Here is a 19,848-nt window from a genome sequence, read left to right on the forward strand (position 1 = left end):
AGAAAGTCTGGTCATTGCTCAGAAATCCGCTGCCGACCCTGCTAAATAGTTTTAGTGCATTTTTACCCAAAAAAAAATTTAATTTCAATATTTAAAACAAATTAAGTGGTTTCCAAAGTTACAAATAATACTGAAAAGAGAACATTGGCTTTGTATGCATGGAGGAAAAAAAAAAGAAAAAAGTAACATTAAAAACACAGTAAATATTAATGTTGTAAAAAGCATACAAAATAAAGTTACATACGATTTAAATAATGAATTGCACGGAAGCTCAAGAAATTAAAAAAAAAAAAAAAAAAAAAAAATTCCTTGCGAAAAATGCAACAATGAAAAGAAACATGATGAGGACCCCAGAGGGACCGGTAATAGATTCCAGGACTGAAGAGAAGGAGATGAGCTCGTCATGGCGGCCAGCGAGGACCGAGGAACATCTTTTGACTTCACGTTTCCATGCAATGGTTTCCTTTGTTCTTCTCGCAGACAGGAGGCGAGGAGCACAGGTTAAGGAGGTGTCTAGGAACGCCAAACTTTCCCGCGGACAGGAGGCGAGGAACACAGGTTAAGGAGGTGTCTAGGAACGCCAAACTTTCCCGTGGACAGGAGGCGAGGAACACAGGTTAAGGAGGTGTCTAGGAACGCCAACATTTCCCACGGACAGGAGGCGAGGAGCACAGGTTAGGGAGGTGTCTAGGAACGCCAACATTTCCCGCGGACAGGAGGCGAGGAGCACAGGTTAGGGAGGTGTCTAGGAACGCCAACATTTTGTAGACACATTGAACCACACGGCAGGAGGAGGAAGAGGAGGCTATCGCGGGCGGACATCTGCCTGAAGACGTCTAGGACCACCCGCGTGTTAGCGAGCTTCTGACTCTGGCCGGTTAGTAGCCAGATACTTTGCTCTCATGCTTGACGTGTACTAAAGGGGGAAAGGAAAAAAAACAAACAAAAATAGACAAAAAACAAAAATTAGCACAATGTTGTCCCAGAATTGGAATATAAATTTACAAGAACTCACTGGATTCTCATCAGGATCGTCAGCAATGTCGGATGAGCGATTCTACACAACGGTTATTGGGTGATGAGATGAAACTCTGACCGATTAGGCTAAAAACACGACCACTGGGATGAATGGCGGATACATAGAAGTAGCGTTATGTACAACAGAAGACTCAAATGGAGGTCGTACTGTACAGATACAAGACACGTGCTCTATTACCGACCACCAAGGCCCACGGAGGAGACCCTCACTCGCGCCTCAATTTCAAAACGTGGAAAGAAGTCAATCGAGAGAGCTGCGCATGCGAGCCAATGTCTCCCTCCCGGGGGTGTGAGATGGGTACTGATCTCAGAGGTAGCGGGGTCAATGATCCAACCTGCACGGGCCAAGAATGTTTCCGTCCCAGAAATTTCTTTAAAGTCAAGCTCCCACTTTAGTAAGAGCGGGTCCCCCATGCAGACTCTCCTCTCTAGCCCGGGGCAGACTCAACATGTATCCTCGTCAGATACGGCAAGACCCCAGCTGATCAATCCGGAGCAGGCTGTAAACGCCGTGCCAGAAAAAGCCACAAAAAGGCCAGAAATCCCTTCCGGATATATTCAGAAGGCAAAGTGGCTCCTATTTGGAAATCTACGCAACGGGTTAAGATGTCACAAACAGTAATGAGGGGGAAGGAAAAAGTCCATTACTAGTTCTGGCAGCTGCATCTTTCCGCAATTTTCCAATTTTTCTATGCTATAAAAAGCGTAAGACAAAAAATAAAATAATATTAAAAAAAAAGAAGAAAAAAAAAGAAAAAAGTTTTACATCGATGCAAGATTCATATTGGAATGCTTGCACCCTCCCAAAAAAACAAAAAGATGTCAGCGAACCTCCCCACACTACCATCTATAAACACAATCTACGCCAATCACACCACGAAAGGGGATCATCAGGACAAATCACTGCCCCCTCAATACTTATTCTGCCCCCCTCTAGGACTCGACTGATCGGCATTACACCCGGCATGGTCTGAAGAGATAATGATCACGCACACAGACGTCCATGTCCGTGATCATTGACACACGCAGGCAGAATCACACCGTGCCCCGAGAGCGCCACCACATCACGATGGGGATACCGGAGTGTGGGATGTAACAAGAGGTGCCGCACTCCCTGTCTGGATGGGATTAGCAACATTTTTGACTCCCTAGTAAATAATATCCCTTTTATTGGGTGAACCTGTCAAATTGGGCCAATATCTAAGGTGTATGAAAGTGGCGTTGCTACAGTGTATGGGACCGTTCAGACCACCTATTAAACCGCAGCCTATTTGAGTGAATGGGGCAAGGATATTACTGGATCTCACAGGAATACATAAAAGATTTGATATAAACATCTTTGGGGAATGTATTTTTTTCCCTTAAGTTAATGTACCGTATATTTGGCTAAAAGGCTTTTTTCGTAATGGAGTTTTAGTAAGGTTTTGCACTGTTTGGTAAAATATTCTGCTGTGTACAGTCACACATAGATGCTGTAGAATACAGTGAGTCATCCAGGAGCTGGTAACAGTTATCTCTTTTCTGCTGAACGATTCCAAAATGATTCAGGACTACAGCAAAGCCCAACATTCAGTTGGTCATAGATTACATTAGCAAATCGTTCAGGAGACCAGAGATAATGGTTACAAGCTCACTTATGGATCTCAACATTCTGCACTGTCTATGTATCACTGTACATGGCAGAATAAGTTGCCAATCAGAAAGCTTGTAACTATTATCTCTCTTCTCCTGAAACGAGCAAAATGCAGAATAAGTTACCAATCAGGAAACTTGTAACCATTATCTCTCTTCTGAATGATGACTGACAATGTTGGACTTTGTTGTCACAAATGAGCTTGGAATCGTTCAGAAGAAGAGAGATAAGGTTTAATTTGCCTTTACATGGGATGATGATCAGACATTATTCCTGGTCATTGTCCGATGTAAACATGCTCCTGCGTTCATTGTCTGATCAGATCCTTTATGCCGGCATAAAAATCAGTTGTCGGCAGCACATTATGCCATGTAAACATGGGGTGTGCTTCTGATAAGAGTGGGGATCCTATTTACAATTGTTCAACCCTCCATACTTTTTTTCTTTGTTGGCCTATATGAAGGGGCCAGTAAATGAGCGGCGATCATCTTTCAGATAGATGATCTGTGCTTGTCCAGATGTCTAAAAGGACCATAACGATCCTGCTAACGACTGGTTCACTGGTAGCTCATTCTGCGGTTTTCCATGTACTATGATACACACAGGTTGTAGAAGGTAAACAATCCAAAATCTGTTAGAAAAAAAAAAGAAGAAACCCTATTCCAAAATTTAAATTTTAGCCCAAAATGCTGGCATTTAATAAAAGAAAAAAGGCAAGCAAAGGTGTCTAAAGAGACTACTAATTCTCTCTATATACGGTAGTTGTCCGAATTCTACCTGTGACATTAAAGGAATATTCCCATCTCCAAGATCCTATCCCAATATGTAGTAGGTGCAATAATAATAATATTAGCAAATACCTCCAATTAGAAATGTAGAATAGTTCTTCTGATAAGCCCATGTGCAGGGCATTGCAGTAGCTTAGGTATCTATGGTTACGACCGCTCATATAGTAACAGTTATTTGCTACTGGTCACAACCACGGATACCCAAGCTACTGTAATGTTCTGCACATGGGATAAGTGACATAGAGAATCAGAAGAACTAAACTACATTTCTAATTGCAGGTATTTGCTAATATTCTTATTACACCAACTACATATTGTGATAGGACCTTGAAGATGGAATACCCTTTTAATTTACGACGCAAGTTTCCAGTGCAATAACGGCTTCCTGAGTGACTACATTTCCATTTCACCTGAACGCAAGTCTAACACAGTAATAGCCATGAAAACAATGGAGGGAGATGGCAGGAAATCCACGGAATGGCCATTGTTTTCTGCAGGAATGGAGGTCAATGTGTTAACACCTGTGAAGGGGAAGGAAACGAGAGAGAACAAAACACCAACAATTTACAGCCCCAACGTTACTGCAATGACAAACACGGGAGAGCGGTGAGAGGAGGGGGAAGAGGATTGCAAGCTCAGCTAACCCGCGTGCATGCAGCGAGCAAGTATGCAGAGCCACAGCGCTCCCTCCGCCAAGGCGGCACTGCAGGCGATCAGACACAGTGTAAGCACACGCAGCGTCAGGCCACTGGGGGGGATCAGGCAAGGATGAAAAGGACGTGTTCAGAGGAGTGTGGTTCAGAAGGGTCAGGGCGGCTGAAATGTGATCATGGACGGACAGCTACAAAAGCCTGGCTCAGTGGTCATACTGACAAGATGGCGCCTGTGAGCGTCGCGGATCCTTACTACACTCCAATATTACACCAGGTCTACACTCGGGGTACGGCCACACGTAGCCTGTGCAGAACAGCCGACACAAAGCCCAACAATGTGACTACAAGGACTTCTATAGATCAGTAATGGCCAGGCGCTATTATACCGGCCCAGCTGTGTGCCCAGGAAGGAAAACACCCTGAGAGGGGCGGTCCATACGCCACATAAGACAGGTGATGTATCTATAGGGGGTGTATGTACCCCTTAGTGCCAGGTGTGATCACAGCTCCAGTCACTTCTATGGGCAAGGAGCATGTGTGACCATCAATCTATTCACTTCTATGGAATCGGTAAGGATCAAGTGTGAATCCTGCTTCATTCGCCTCTATGGGCATGGTAAATGGCCACCACTTTATTCACTGCTATGGAAATGGTAATGAGCATGTGCGACGTTTGCTAAATTCACTTCTATGAAAATGGTGATGAGCAAGTGTGACTACTGCTCCATGCATTACTGTGGGAATGGTAATCACCATGTGCAACTACTGCTCCATTTACTTCTATGGGAAATGGTAATGAGCATGTGCAACTGCACCTCCATTTATTTATATGGGAATTGTACTGAGCATGTGCAACCACTACTCTATTTACTTCTATGAGAATAGTAATGAGCATGTGTGACTATTTCTCCATTTACTTCTAGGGTAATGGTAATGAGCATGTGCGACTACTCCTCCATTTACATACATCTATGGGAGTAGTAATGAACATGTGCAACTACTGCTCCATTTACTTCCATGGGAAATGGTGATGAGCATGTGCAACTATGCCTCCATTTACTTCTATGGGAATGGTAATGAGCATGTACAACTACTCCTCCATTTACTTCTATGGGAATGGCAATGAGCACATGCGACTATTCCTGCATTTACTTCTATGGGATTGGTAATGAGCATGTACAACTACTCCTCCATTTACTTCTATGGGAATGGTAATGAGCATGTACAACTACTCCTCCATTTACTTCTATGGGAATGGTAATGAGCATGTACAACTACGCCTCCATTTACTTCTATGGGAATGGTAATGAGCATGTACAACTACTCTTCCATTTACTTCTATGGGAATGGTAATGAGCATGTGCAACCACTACTCCATTTACTTCTATGAGAATAGTAATGAGCATGTACAACTACTCCTCCATTTACTTCTATGGGAATGGTAATGAGCATGTGCAACCACTACTCCATTTACTTCTATGAGAATAGTAATGAGCATGTACAACTACGCCTCCATTTACTTCTATGGGAATGGTAATGAGCATGTGCAACCACTACTCTATTTACTTCTATGAGAATAGTAATGAGCATGTGTGACTATTTCTCCATTTACTTCTAGGGTAATGGTAATGAGCATGTGCGACTACTCCTCCATTTACATACATCTATGGGAGTAGTAATGAACATGTGCAACTACTGCTCCATTTACTTCCATGGGAAATGGTGATGAGCATGTGCAACTATGCCTCCATTTACTTCTATGGGAATGGTAATGAGCATGTACAACTACTCCTCCATTTACTTCTATGGGAATGGCAATGAGCACATGCGACTATTCCTGCATTTACTTCTATGGGATTGGTAATGAGCATGTACAACTACTCCTCCATTTACTTCTATGGGAATGGTAATGAGCATGTACAACTACTCTTCCATTTACTTCTATGGGATTGGTAATGAGCATGTACAACTACTCTTCCATTTACTTCTATGGGAATGGTAATGAGCATGTACAACTACTCTTCCATTTACTTCTATGGGAATGGTAATGAGCATGTACAACTACGCCTCCATTTACTTCTATGGGAATGGTAATGAGCATGTGCAACCACTACTCCATTTACTTCTATGAGAATAGTAATGAGCATGTACAACTACTCCTCCATTTACTTCTATGGGAATGGTAATGAGCATGTGCAACCACTACTCCATTTACTTCTATGAGAATAGTAATGAGCATGTACAACTACGCCTCCATTTACTTCTATGGGAATGATAATGAGGATGTGTGGTCATGCATAAGCACCACTTCTCCATTTACACAGGACCTCACATTTATTAACTATTTCCTAATAGGATTAAAAAAAGCTTCTCCACAAAACAACCAATCACATGGTGGCCGAGCAGCAGACATGTGTCTGTACCCTTAAAGGACCTGCAATCCATAAAATAAAGCTGGAGCTCCTTTCTTTAGCACTCTGGGGAAACTTGCTCTCCATATTCGTCTCCTTAGCACTCTGAAATATATGAACAAACTGACAACTGGCCATTAAAGGGGTATTCCCATCAAAATCGTAACCCACTATGTAGTAGGTGTAGCAAAGACCTCCAATTAGAAATGTAGTATAGTTCTTCTGATTTGCCATGTTGCTTACCCCATGTGCAGGGCATTGCTATGACTAATAACTATCTAGCTGTTACTATATTAATGGTTATAACCATGGATACCCAAGCTACTGCAATGCCTGACGCATGGGGTATATGACATAGCTAATCAGAAGAACTAAACTACATATCTTATTGAAGGTATTTGCGAATATTATTACACCTACTCCATATTGGGATAGGATATTGGAGATGCGAGTACCTCTTGAATTGTTCTCTTGTTAATGACCCTGCACGGTCTGGCCATTTCAGACACACCCTAATGACAAAGGAAAGGGAACTCAAGCGATCGTGTCATTTGCTGTATTTCCAGGAGGAGGAACAGAGGCACAGCACTATGCAGAGCTCTAAGGCATTGTCATTTCCTACATCACATACTAGAGGGTGCAGGTAGAAGCGGACGCATCGCCCGGAGGCAAAGAATAGCCTATTACACACTGACGAGTGATGGGACGACAACAGGGGCTCTGCCTATTCTCCAATGAACAGCGCCTCTCTTCCCACAGGCTGCAGATGGTATTGCACCTCAGCCTACTCCTCTTACAGCGCCTTCACTTTGTGCAGGTAACAGGCTCTGGGGAGAAAGCGGTGCTGTCCATAAAGAGGAGCCGCTCGCTCGCTTTTTCCTCCTCATTCTTTGTATAGGGGATTGGGAACGGGCAGTTTTTGGAATCTCACAAGGAATCGCCATCGGGTGGATATAAGACCTTATGATAAAGCCTAATGGTGGGCAGGGTGGCGGCACAGCAACGGAGACTAGACGGCCACGCGGCTCCGGATGAACAGAAGTTTGGGCAGGTGATCATGCGTGAAACGACCACCGCTGCGGAGGAAGAACAGTGGGCGACACGGGGGAAGTACGGGGCAGCGGGATTATACTTTATAGCTTTCTTATATGAGTTTTATGTACTTAGTAGGTTTTTTAAAAAATATTTATTTTTTTTACATTTTTGGTGGAAACAACTTTGAGCCACGTGTTGTATATGAGGACACAAAAAAAATATTGTAATTTCTAAACGCACGACGCCATTTATGGTATATTGCCTCTCGGTCCTGATCATCTACTTTTTAGGGCCGTCTTAAAATACTGGAATGTCTAGGCTTGGGGTAAAATCACCTGTCTGCCCGCAGTGACTGTACATGGCAATGACTGGCCTATTGTTAATGGCGGTACGTTTGTGCTTTCTCTACCTTTTTACTGAAGTGCATGTATTTTTGGCTCAAAATAATTTTCGTAATTGGGTTTCTTGGAAATGTTGCACCGATTGCCTTTTACAGCCGTCGAGTTGCTGCAGAATGAGTCAGCTGAGAATCCATCAGTGAGCTCTTTCCGACAGCCCAATTTTGAACTAACTGCCTTTTTTTTAAGCTCCTCTCAGCTGTTTTATGACAAATGGAAAACAAAACACCTGTAAGAGACACGAGGTGCAACGTTTTTAATTAAACCACATTTCTAAAATCATCTTTAGCTATAATTACATGCACTTAAGAGGAAAACAAAAGAAACAAAAAATTATCATAGCAAACACTGTGGGTATTTCCACCTCCAAGATCTGTATGTGTAATAATATTAGCAAATTCCTCCAATTAGAAATGTATAGTTCTTCTGATTCGCTATGCAGCTTACCCTATGTGTCTGGCACTGCATTAGCTTAGGCATCCATGGTTACAACAATTCATATAGTGACAGTTAGTTGTTAGTGGTCATAACCATGGATACCTAAGCTACAACAATGCCCTGCACATGGGGAATGCAATATAGCTAATCAGAAGAACTATACTACATTTCTAATTGGAGGTATTTGCTATTATTACACCTACTACTACATATTGGGATGCACACCTGCTTCGGTTGAGCCAGCTTTTTCAATTTAGCAACTTATCCTGTAGGAGAAGGATCAAAAGTTGAAATACAACCAGCCAATCCTTCAGTCCTGCAGAATATTGATCTGATGACTGATCCGTCCCGCTGCCCTGCCAGAATAGGTGGGTTTGGCTGACTTGTCAACCAGAAAGCGATCGAACATCTTCGCACCATGCCATCACTCCATAGGATGGGACTATCCCCCTTAACATGGGGAAAGATACACGTGAGCCATAAAAATATCATATTATATATAAAGTACAGAGCAAAAGTTTGCACACACCTACTCATTTAAAGATTTTTCTGTATCTTCATGACTATGAAAATTGTACATTCACACTGAAGGCATCAAAACTATGAATTAACACATGTAGAATTATAGACTTAACAAAAAAGTGTGAAACAACTGAAATTATGTCTTATATTCTAGGTTCTTCAAAGTAGTCACCTTTTGCTTTGATGACTGCTTTGCACACTCTTGGCATTCTCTTGATGAGCTTCAAGAGGTAGTCACCAGGAATGGTTTTCTCTTCACAGGTGTGCCCTGTCAGGTTTAATAAGTGGGATTTCTTGCCTTATAAATGGGGTTGGGACCATCAGTTGTGTTGAGCAGAAGTCTGGTGGATACACAGCTGATAGACCTACTGAATAGACTGTTAGAATTTGTATTATGGCAAGAAAAAAGCAGTTAAGTAAAGAAAAACGAATGACCATCGTTACTTTAAGAAATGAAGGTCAGTCAGTATGAAAAATTGGGAAAACTTTGAAAGTGTCCCCAAGTGCAGTGGAAAAAACCATCAAGCACTACAAAGAAACTGGCTCACATGAGGACAGCCCGAGGAAAGGAAGACCAAGAGTCACCTCTGCTTCTGAGGATAAGTTTATCCGAGTCACCAGCCTCAGAAATCGCAGGTTAACAGCAGCTCAGATTAGAGACCAGGTCAATGCCACACACAGTCCTAGCAGCAGACACATCTCTACAACAACTGTTAAGAGGAGACTTTGTGCAGCCTTCATGGTAAAATAGCTTTGCGTTTAGTTGGACCATCATTTATTTTTCAACAGGACAATGACCCCAAACACACCTCCAGGCTGTGTAAGGGCTATTTGACCAAGAAGGAGAGTGATGGGGTGCTACGCCAGATGACCTGGCCTCCACAGTCACCAGACCTGAACCCAATCGAGATGGTTTGGGGTGAGCTGGACCGCAGAGTGAAGGCAAAAGGGCCAACAAGTGCTAAGCATCTCTGGGAACTCCTTCAAGATTGTTGGAAGACCATTCCCGGTGACTACATCTTGAAGCTCATCAAGAGAATGCCAAGAGTGTGCAAAGCAGTCATCAAAGCAAAAGGTGGCTACTTTGAAGAACCTAGAATATAAGACATAAATTCAGTTGTTTCACACTTTTTTGTTAAGTATATAATTCCACATGTGGTAATTCATAATTTTGATGCCTCAGCGTGAATGTACAATTTTCATAGTCATGAAAATACAGAAAAATCTTTAAATGAGGCGTGTCCAAACTTTTGGTCTCTACTGTACATACACATATATACATACATACATACATACATTATATATACACATACATATATATGTATAGAGATGAGGTCAGGATGAGAAATCACTGACTGATCACTGCCTGCACATGTGACACACAGCATGCTGGGACTTGTAGTCAGTACAGATCTCACTTTTTTTTTTTTTTTTTTCACTTACAAGGCTATTCCCATCTCGCAAGATTCAATCCCAATATGTAGTGGATGTAATAATAAACTAGGACTGTAGTATCGTTCTCCTGATTCACTATGCCGCTTACCCCATAGATATCCATGGTTACGACCACTAACCACCAACTGTCACTGTATGAATGGTTGTAACTATGGATACCTAACCTCCTGGAATGCCCTGCACATGAGGTAAGTGACAGAGCTAATCAGAAAAACTATACTACATTTCTAATTGGACGGATTTGACAATACTATTACGCTTACTACATATTGGGATAGTATTTTGGAGATGGGAATACCAATAAAAAGCAGGATGCGAAGATCTTGAAGTTTCCTACAATCTTGTCACGCAGATGACTATGAAGGTGACCGAGGCGCTTCAGGCTTTGGCTGCAGTGTTGTGGGAGTTGGTGGAGACGTGTAAAGTAAAAGGCATTGGTCTGGGGAAGGAGGAAGAGAAGGAGGAGAAGAGTGCAGGGTAAAGGGGAGGAGAGGGGTGAGTGGGGAGGAGGACCTGGGTTCAGTACCTGTTCCGATAGAGAGCGCTGTTACCAGTACGTCCGTGCACTGTCCGAGGGTTTAAACTGCCAGCTCAAATGGCTGCTACTGTCCATGGCAGCCAAATACAACTGTGAGGTTGCAGGAAAGAAAGAGAAAAAGAAAGTGGAGCCTGAACGTGCATGAAACATGACATAGTGCAGCCGACACACCATGGCCGCTCGTCCATCCATGTGTGCGCAGGAGGGGGCGCTATCACTCTACAGGAATGGCCCTGGATCAAAAAAATGGGAGCACACGGGGAAAGGGAAGAGCGGGAGAAGAGATACCAACAAACACTGGAGTGGGCGAGACGTCTCTATGGAGAGGGGACCCTGACAGTGACCATATGTGTCCATAGTGGGAGAGAGAAGGACCCCCAAATTGTGCTGGAGGTCCCAACACTTGTGACGGGCGCCCCCTGAGCAAAATACCAGCCATTTGCGAGGATGGAGACCCCCAGACCCTCTATACTCTGCTTATCCCACCAACCCCTTCCCATATCGTCCGTCACCTTGCAGAGATCTGCATTTTGCCCGCAAAAATAAATGTATGAGTGGGCGGCTTGTCTCCCTCGAGAACAAAAGAGATGAGGCCTGTTGAAAACCAACATGTCCGACTTGACATCTGCCAGAAGGGGAATAAATGGGAGACCCTCATCGTAAAGGGGTCATGTCATAACAACATATCCGCTATCCACAGGCCTGGAGAAAGCAGTCTTATGACCCTTACTCCATTCACTTCCATGGAGGCCACAAGAGCACATCAGACCCCTGTTCTCTGGGTCGCGGGACCCCCACCATTCATACCCCACATTGGTGGTATGACCCCTTTTATTACACATCAGATAAATGTTGCTGGGTCGTCCACTTAATGTGTATGGGGGTCTCCTAACTCTCTCTCGATGAGGTCAATCATGGGATGGACATGTTGGATTTCAACAACTCCGATCCTTTTGTTCTCGCCACCACACGTGTCTTATTCAGAACACAAGCCCGCTCGGAGGAATAGAGCATGCATGGCATTTGGTCAACAGCTATCTACGGTGTATAGACAGTTTTATTTGGTCTTGTATCCGCCAAGATCCTGAATGTAATGCAGGTAAATATCCCCAGCTACGTCACCCACGGTGTCGACAGATCTCCTGACTGCTTAGATCTAGTATGGAGGAAGAGAGAGCTCTGAACACAATAATTAAATCTTTGCCGTCGCCTTCCCCATTACCGTAGTGCTGCAATGAACCAACACAGTCGGGGATGTCACAGTAATGGGTTTTAATTAGTCAAGCCATGCATGACCATTCAATTTCTCTGTTAATTTTCCCTTTAATGAGCAGCCCCGGGGAGAAGGCAGACGGCGCTGATTACAGAGGCCGCTATGGAGGATCATCTGTCAGCAAACCACTCAAGAAGGTCCTTATGCACTGTACAGCCTTTGATATGTTGTAAATTTTACTATTTCCAATCAGTTAATCCAGAGAAAACGGTTTTCCTTATAAAGAGAGCACCAATCCCTGAATATCTGCAGCCACCACTAGAGGGAGCTACTGCAGACCTTTAACCCAATAATAAAGGAGTACGCTCCCCCTAGTGGTGGCTGCAGGCAGACAGAATTTTACCCAAGTAATGCAGCAGTAGAATAAAAGAAAAAAAGGAACCGCGTCAGCCAGAACTTATAATTAAGAGACACAGAATATTACACCTTGTACGTATGATGGCAGTGGAAATAATTTTTACTGGTACAGAAATTACACCACGAATCTTGAGATCACTGTGATAAATTGGCCATTAAGACCACAGGGACAACCAAACAAAGCAATAAAGCATAAGTGTCAGTGTAATGTATATGTCGGCCCAGCAGTGATGGCTACACAGAGAAGCATTGCTAGATCTGGGGGTCAGCTCGGGTGCCAGGAGGCTATGAAATCCTGCATGCCCCGTGGAGGGAGCTTAACCTCTCGGACGCCACTGATCCTTCAAATTTTCCCTGCAAAGAGGCCCCGGTAAGTGAGCTGCGCAGGGAGTTGCAGTCGGCCCATATCCTCAGCTGGGGCCTCGCTGTTGCTCCCTGTGCAGGACTGGAATAATGGTGGATGGGACAGCACGACCATACTGCCCCCCGAATCTCGAGAACGGCCTGGTGTGTAAGAACATGACTGTCCCCCAAACATAGTTAGTGTACGAAGCCGGCCCGACCATACTGCCCCCCGAATCTCGGGAACGGCCTGGTGTGTAAGAACATGACTGTCCCCCAAACATAGTTAGTGTACGAAGGCGGCCCGACCATACTGCCCCCCGAATCTCGGGAACAGCCTGGTGTGTAAGAACATGACTGTCCCCCAAACATAGTTAGTGTACGAAGGCGGCCCGACCATACTGTCCCCCGAATCTCGGGAACGGCCTGGTGTGTAAGAACATGACTGTCCCCCAAACATAGTTAGTGTACGAAGCTGGCCCGACCATACTGCCCCCCCAAGCCTCGGGAACGGCCTGGTGTGTAAGAACACAACTGTCCCCCAAACATAGTTAGTGTACGAAGCTGGCCCGACCATACTGCCCCCCCAAGCCTCGGGAACGGCCTGGTGTGTAAGAACACAACTGTCCCCCAAACATAGTCAGTGTACGAAGCCGGCGCGACCATACTGCCCCCCGAATCTCGGGAACGGCCTGGTGTGTACGAACATGACTGTCCCACATATCGTCAGTGTATGAAGCCGGCCTGACCATACTGCCCCTCGAGTCTCAGGAACGGCCTGGTGTGTAAGAACATGACTGTCCCACATATCGTCAGTGTATGAAGCCGGCCTGACCATACTGCCCCTCGAGTCTCAGGAACGGCCTGGTGTGTACGAACATGACTGTCCCACATATCGTCAGTGTATGAAGCCGGCCCGACCATACTGTCCCCCGAATCTCGGGAACGGCCTGGTGTGTACGAACATGACTGTCCCACATATCGTCAGTGTATGAAGCCGGCCCGACCATACTGTCCCCCGAATCTCGGGAACGGCCTGGTGTGTACGAACATGACTGTCCCACATATCGTCAGTGTATGAAGCCGGCCTGACCATACTGCCCCCCGAGCCTCAGGAATGGCCTTCTAGTTCTAGGGTCTCTACAGTCAACTTCTAAAATCAAGAAGAAAGTACATCTGAGAAGAGACAGGGGGCGCTATACCAACAAGAGCAAAATCGACTCCATGGAAGTGACTATGGCAGTGGGATGAGATGGGATGGATGGGGAGTTCGGTGGCCACACACTTCCAGCCATGCAGTGTGGAGATATCTCATGCTGCTTCCTATAAAGAGCTGGTGACGTCCTCTCCTCCATCTCCTGCCTTTCCCTTGGCAGGGGAGCACGCTGGAGCTTGGAGGGGTCTGCTCTTAACGTCAGCACATTTGGACGTGAATAGGTAGACGAGGAAACGACTCTCATCCGCCCGCGCCACCCACATTTCACTAAAAGAAGGAACCCATTTGTGCACTAACTTCAAGCACCACAAAGTCCGAGGGACGGCGAGGACACGTTGTGACCAGCGAGCGACGGCTGTAATACACAGCCAAAATCCTGCAGCAACAGCCGGGGTTGGAGAGAACTCAGATCTTGGCCTTTAACTCATTGGTACACATGATAGTGACCAAAAGATTTAAGGAGAAACTGTCAGAGGTTTTTTTTTTTTGCAATCTTAAAGGCAAAAGTATATAGAGGCCGAGAGCCTGATTCCAGCGATGTGTCACTTACTCTGTTGTGTGATGTTTCAATAAAAATCAGTGTTTTATCAGCAGATTATCACTAGAGGACTAGATGTCTTGTGCCTCCTGGTCCTCCTGCTCTGTGTAATCCCGCCCCCACCACCTATTGGCTGTGTACACTGTGCATAGGCAGAAAGATGCCAATCAAAGCTGTGGGTGGAGTTATTTAGAGCATAGAACAGCTAGATCTGCAGCAGATAAAACAGGGATTGTATCAAAATGACAGCAGGCAGCCCACAGTAAGTGACATCATCGCTGGAATCAGGGTCTCTGATCCTACACCGTGATGTTGTCAGATGATATAGCACAATGAAGGTGACAGATTCTACTTAAAGAAGCAAGAGGTAGCTGTCAAGAAACATGGTGCGGTTGGTTGCCAAAGCAGACAGGGGCCTAACATACCCATGATTGCATGTGATGTCCCAAAGTGAGGATAAAAAAAAAAATAATAATAATTGAATACATTTAAAAAAAAAAAAAAATCTTCAAAACTGTTAGGCTACGTTCACATTTGCGTTCTGCCGGGCTGCGTCGGGCGCAGCCGCGGCGACGCATGCGCCCCTATATTTAACATGGGGGCGCATGGACATGCGTTTGCATGCGTTTTGCGATGCATGCGTTTTTTTGCCGCAAGCGTTAGGGCGCAGAGGACGAAGCAAGATGCATTTTTTTTGCGTCCAAAATTCGGCAAAAAAGGACGCATGCGTCGCAAAACTATGCGTTTTAGCATGCGTTTTTGTTTACGCAAATGTGAACGTAGCCTTAGAAAACCAAAACTGCCCCAATTGTAAGTAGCAGAATAATGATATTTAAGCTACAAGGTGTAAATAAAAGTGGAAAAGCATGGCCGATTTACTTTTATAGCCCCCAAAATCATGAACTTAAATTACTTTATAAGTATTGAAATCTCTTAAAAATATGAGTTTTCCCGTAAGAAAAACAAACAAACAAAAAAAACCCAAAACCTCACACGACTATGGCAACAGAAAATTATATTATATATATATATATATACACAGCGCCATCCTAAGGGGTATGTCTGGTCAGGTAATGCAGCTTATCAGGAAGGAGCTGTGATACCAGACAGTCCGTGCACAGTACTGGGGTGGTATTAAGGGGGTTGTCCAGAATTAAAAAAACATGGCTGCTTTCCTTCAGAAACAGCGCCACCCCAGACCATAGGTTCTATCAAGTATTGCAACTTAGTCCCTTTGAATAAGACATGGTCAGGGGTGGTGCTTTTTCCAAAGAAGAAGAGAGAGAGAAAAAAAAAAAAAGGGAAAACAATAGCAGCCCCTCTTTTCTTATCCTGGACAGACCCTTTAAGTATAAATATGCAATATCTCAGCATTTGTGGAAAAGTCTACAGCCTAAACCGCCTCTAATTTAATACCTACTATGTAAAGGGGTATTCCCATCATGTCACCAGGCTGAATGTTCAATGGCGGGGGGAGGGTCGCTGAGGTTGGACCCCCAGGGACTGAGAAGGAGGTGCAGATCGCAGAGCTCCCTTCACAGCCGCGCTCCTGGCCATCTGGCTGTGCAGGGAACTGTGGCGCTTCGCGTTCACATGTAGGGAGCGGCGCTGCAGCAGGTGGCTGGGAACGGCCCTTTGCAGAGGGAAAAGACGTGACATGATCTGTGGGGGTCTCAGAGGTGGGACCCCCAGCGATCATTAAGTGATGGCACATCCTAGCCAGGTGCCATGACCTACGGAGATGGGAATACCGCCTTACGCCACTAGCGCGCAGTTCTTCTAGGACTAGGTGTCGGAAGCGAGCCCCGATGTAGTCAGCTCTGCCTTGATGATGAATGGGGGTGAAGTGGTGACAAAACTTACTGAAGGAGGAGGTGACTCACGGCCAATCAGAGGAGTGTTTTCACAGCGGGGATTTTGGAAGTTTGCATTCTGACTCCTGCAAAAATGGAAATACCGTGATCAAAAAAACGCGACTTCAGAATCCAGGTGCCGAGATAAGAGACTAAACAGATGCTGCTCAAAGAACTTATCAGTCTACAGCCACCTATGGTAAACAATGGGTTAATAAGCGATGCCAACCAGACCTTGCCAACCCTGGCCAGTGTGGAGGACCACCAGGGCTCACCGTTCAGATGATCGGGGGGCTGTACAGTGACACCATTGATCATACAGGATATTTCTGTGACCTAGCTCATCAAGATTGGGGAGGGTCCGACTCTCCCTGTTGTAACCCCCCACCGATCAACTGTTGGACAGTGGCCTTTTCAGATAGGAAAAGGGTGGGGATTCTAGTGCCATTTTCTGGAGTTAACGATTGTAGAAGTCAAGATCTACCCCTTGCCTTATGACTTTGAAGAAGATGCCATACCAAAACCTCCTTTTACTGACATGTTTCAGGGTTTTTGTCTCTCATCAGTGCAATCAGGAGAACAGTTTTTGCTGGGTGGAAGGCATTTGTCAGGGTGTCCAAATGGGGTAGGGTTTCGCCTTTTGGAGAATGACTAGTGGGTGTAAACAAGTTTATGAGCTAAGTAAAGTTTTTCTAGGGAATTAAATATGCAAATAGCCTCTTCACAGAGGAAGAAGAATGCTAGTACCACCTATTTCAAGAAACAATCCAAAAAGTCAGTATCGACCCTTTAAAGAGCCTTATAGCGCTCTCTACAAGCAGAAACTTTACCCCTTAGTCGTCCTGTTGAAGGCCTCTCACCCACCCAAATCAGTTCTCCAGCTTTGCACTAATGAGGAGCAAAAACCACGAAACACGTTTCTGTAAATGGGAGTTTCTGGTTTGGCTGAAGCGCTCCCTATACGCAGCTCTCCTGTGTTCATTTTGAGGCGGCTTATCTTGTGGAGAATAAAAAGGATCGACTGTTGGAAATCCGACACGCCGGCTCCCTCTCTCTCCGACGAGATTTGTCGTGCGAGCTGGGAGGCCTCTGTACACATTATTTTATCAGTCAAGTTTGCTAATAGATCCGTTTACAGCCCCTTTAAGGACTGACCTCCTGTCGGGGGACCCCGATATCTTCTCCATATATTGGTCAGATAAATAAATATATATGTATGGATAACGGAGAGGATAACCTACGTGTGATGTATTTATGGAGCAGCGGTCCGGGGCTGCTATTTAAAGAAATCCAAAAAGTGCACAAGTTGTAGTAATACTCCATCTAATATTACCAGAAGCTGAACAAGCAGCTGACACATCGACGTACACAGGCAAATATCATCGCCATGTGATACGCAATCACACATCAGGACTACTTCTGTTATTGGTGACATCAGGCGCAGTTTTTTTTTTTCTTAAAAATAATTTTTGCAATTGGATTTCATCAAAAATGTTGCGCCGTTTGCCTTCTATAGTCACCAAGTCTGCAGCCAACAATAAAAAGTGCAACAGAGTTAACTGAGAGCCTATCAGTGAGCTCGTTCTGGACAGGGACGTTCGTCTCCTTCATCTGTCCTTTTCTGAACTCCTCTCAGCGGATTTATAACCACATCAAAGTTCAGCTCTCCAGGATAGAACGAGCTCACTGGTGGATCCTCCGGAATCTCATTCCGCAGCCAGCAGTTTATAAAAGCGGCAACATTTGTAATGAAACCCAGTAGCAAAAATTATTTTTGCTTACTTGTATATTGGAATAAAAATATTCATAAAATCGCCCCAGATTGTGCTCAAGTAAAAAAAAAAAAATTATAGTAAATAACATAAAATGCTATATCAATGCTTGTCCAATCCCCCTCTGCGTTGGTGGTCTTCACCCCATACTGATCCTACAGTGATGACGTCAGAAATCCATGTGACAGCTGCAGTCAGTCACTTGTTTCAGTGGTCTTGTGCCATACATGCGAGTGTCGGCGATGACGCTAGTGATTGGCTGCAGCGGTTACATGTGTGTACGGCACATTTTCTCTATCGAACCAGTATACAGATGTTGTCAGGCACCACCAAATGCAATGAGGGGGTTAAAGGAGTATAACAACTATAGTGATTTCCTTTTTTTTTTAAATAACATTTATTCCCTGCACTTATCCAAATTTTCCCCATCCCAGACAACCCCTTTAAAGGGAATCTGCCATTGAAAGCAGCATGATGTAGGGCCCCGATTCCGGTAATGTGTCATTTATTGGGCTGCACAGTTTTGTATAACCCCGCCCACACCACTGATTGGCAGATTTCTGCATATGCACAGGGTACCCAAAAAGCAGCCAATCAGCTTTGGGGGCGGGGTTATAAAGAGCTCATGAATATGAAGGACTACAGGTAGTGATAATCTCCTGATGATAAAACTGATGTTATATGTGAACAGTGATGATAAATGAAGCAGTAGTGCACATGTGCGACCACCATTCCTATCAGCAGAGGGTAGCAGAGGTCGCACATGCTCACTACCACTTTATTCACAGAGGGGACTGCGGGACCCAAATTCTCCTGATCAATGTGTGTCCCTGTGATTATTCACTTATCACCTGTCCCGCAGACAGGCGACATAGAATGTCTTTTGGATCAATGTAACGAGTAGCGAGTGAGCAGAGACCGGACTGAAGGCCTGTTATTATTTCTGCTATTGGGAGGAGGGCTCTGAAGCATGACCTGCTGGCCTATGAGGAGGAAGACCCCCAAGGAGGTGCTGTATGGACACGCTGAGGGCGCTGGGAAGTTTTCGTTTTGCGCTGGAGTTTTGCATTCATATCGTTAGATCTCAGACACGATGATACAGGTATGGGTTAATGATTATGATGAAATGCTAATGTAGCAGCTCATTCAAGTCTGTCCAGGGAAATCTGTTCTGCATCTAAGTCATTGGATGGAATGGAACGTTCCTTATTATCTTCTGGGGTCTGGAGTAATAAAAAAAAAATGTAAAAAAAAAAAAAAACCTCTCCACGCCGCTCACCTCTCCCGCCGCCGCCGCAGCGCCCTCCTCTCTTCTACAGCACAGTGTGCGCAGCGTTCTCTCTGGCTCTTTTAGGCCTCTGATGTCACAAAATTGCCCACGGCCCTGACTAGCCCTCGGGTGACAAGTCGTGACTCCACGGTGTGCGCCCGGATGTCAGAGGCCCGTCGCAGAGTGTACACCGTGCCGAAAGAACAAGCTGAAAGGAGCTGCATGGAGGATGGGAGCAAGATACATAAGTGGCGGCATTATTTTCCCACTCCTTTCACGACCATCTATAAAAACGCGGGCCAGTCCGCCATCATTTTT

The 19,848-nt window shown here is 44.9% G+C and overlaps 1 protein-coding gene across 2 annotated transcripts in view; it reads right to left on the reverse strand.

The window, feature by feature from the left end:
- Positions 1–505: 505 nt before the first annotated feature.
- The window catches only part of TTYH3 (tweety family member 3), an 85,563-nt gene continuing 66,220 nt past the window's right edge, over positions 506–19,848 (reverse strand). Inside the window, exons 13-14 of one of the 2 annotated variants that reach the window (XM_069734337.1) lie at positions 16,499–16,574; positions 506–916 (exon numbers count right to left, since the gene is read on the reverse strand). In XM_069734337.1, the coding sequence (XP_069590438.1) occupies positions 854–916; positions 16,499–16,574 (139 nt within the window). In that variant the 3' untranslated portion in view covers positions 506–853. The remainder of the gene's footprint in view (positions 917–16,498; positions 16,575–19,848) is intronic. The other variant, XM_069734338.1, reaches the window with a different exon arrangement.

Source organism: Ranitomeya imitator, chromosome 7 (assembly GCF_032444005.1).
Source record: "Ranitomeya imitator isolate aRanImi1 chromosome 7, aRanImi1.pri, whole genome shotgun sequence".
NCBI classification, from domain to species: domain Eukaryota; kingdom Metazoa; phylum Chordata; class Amphibia; order Anura; family Dendrobatidae; genus Ranitomeya; species Ranitomeya imitator.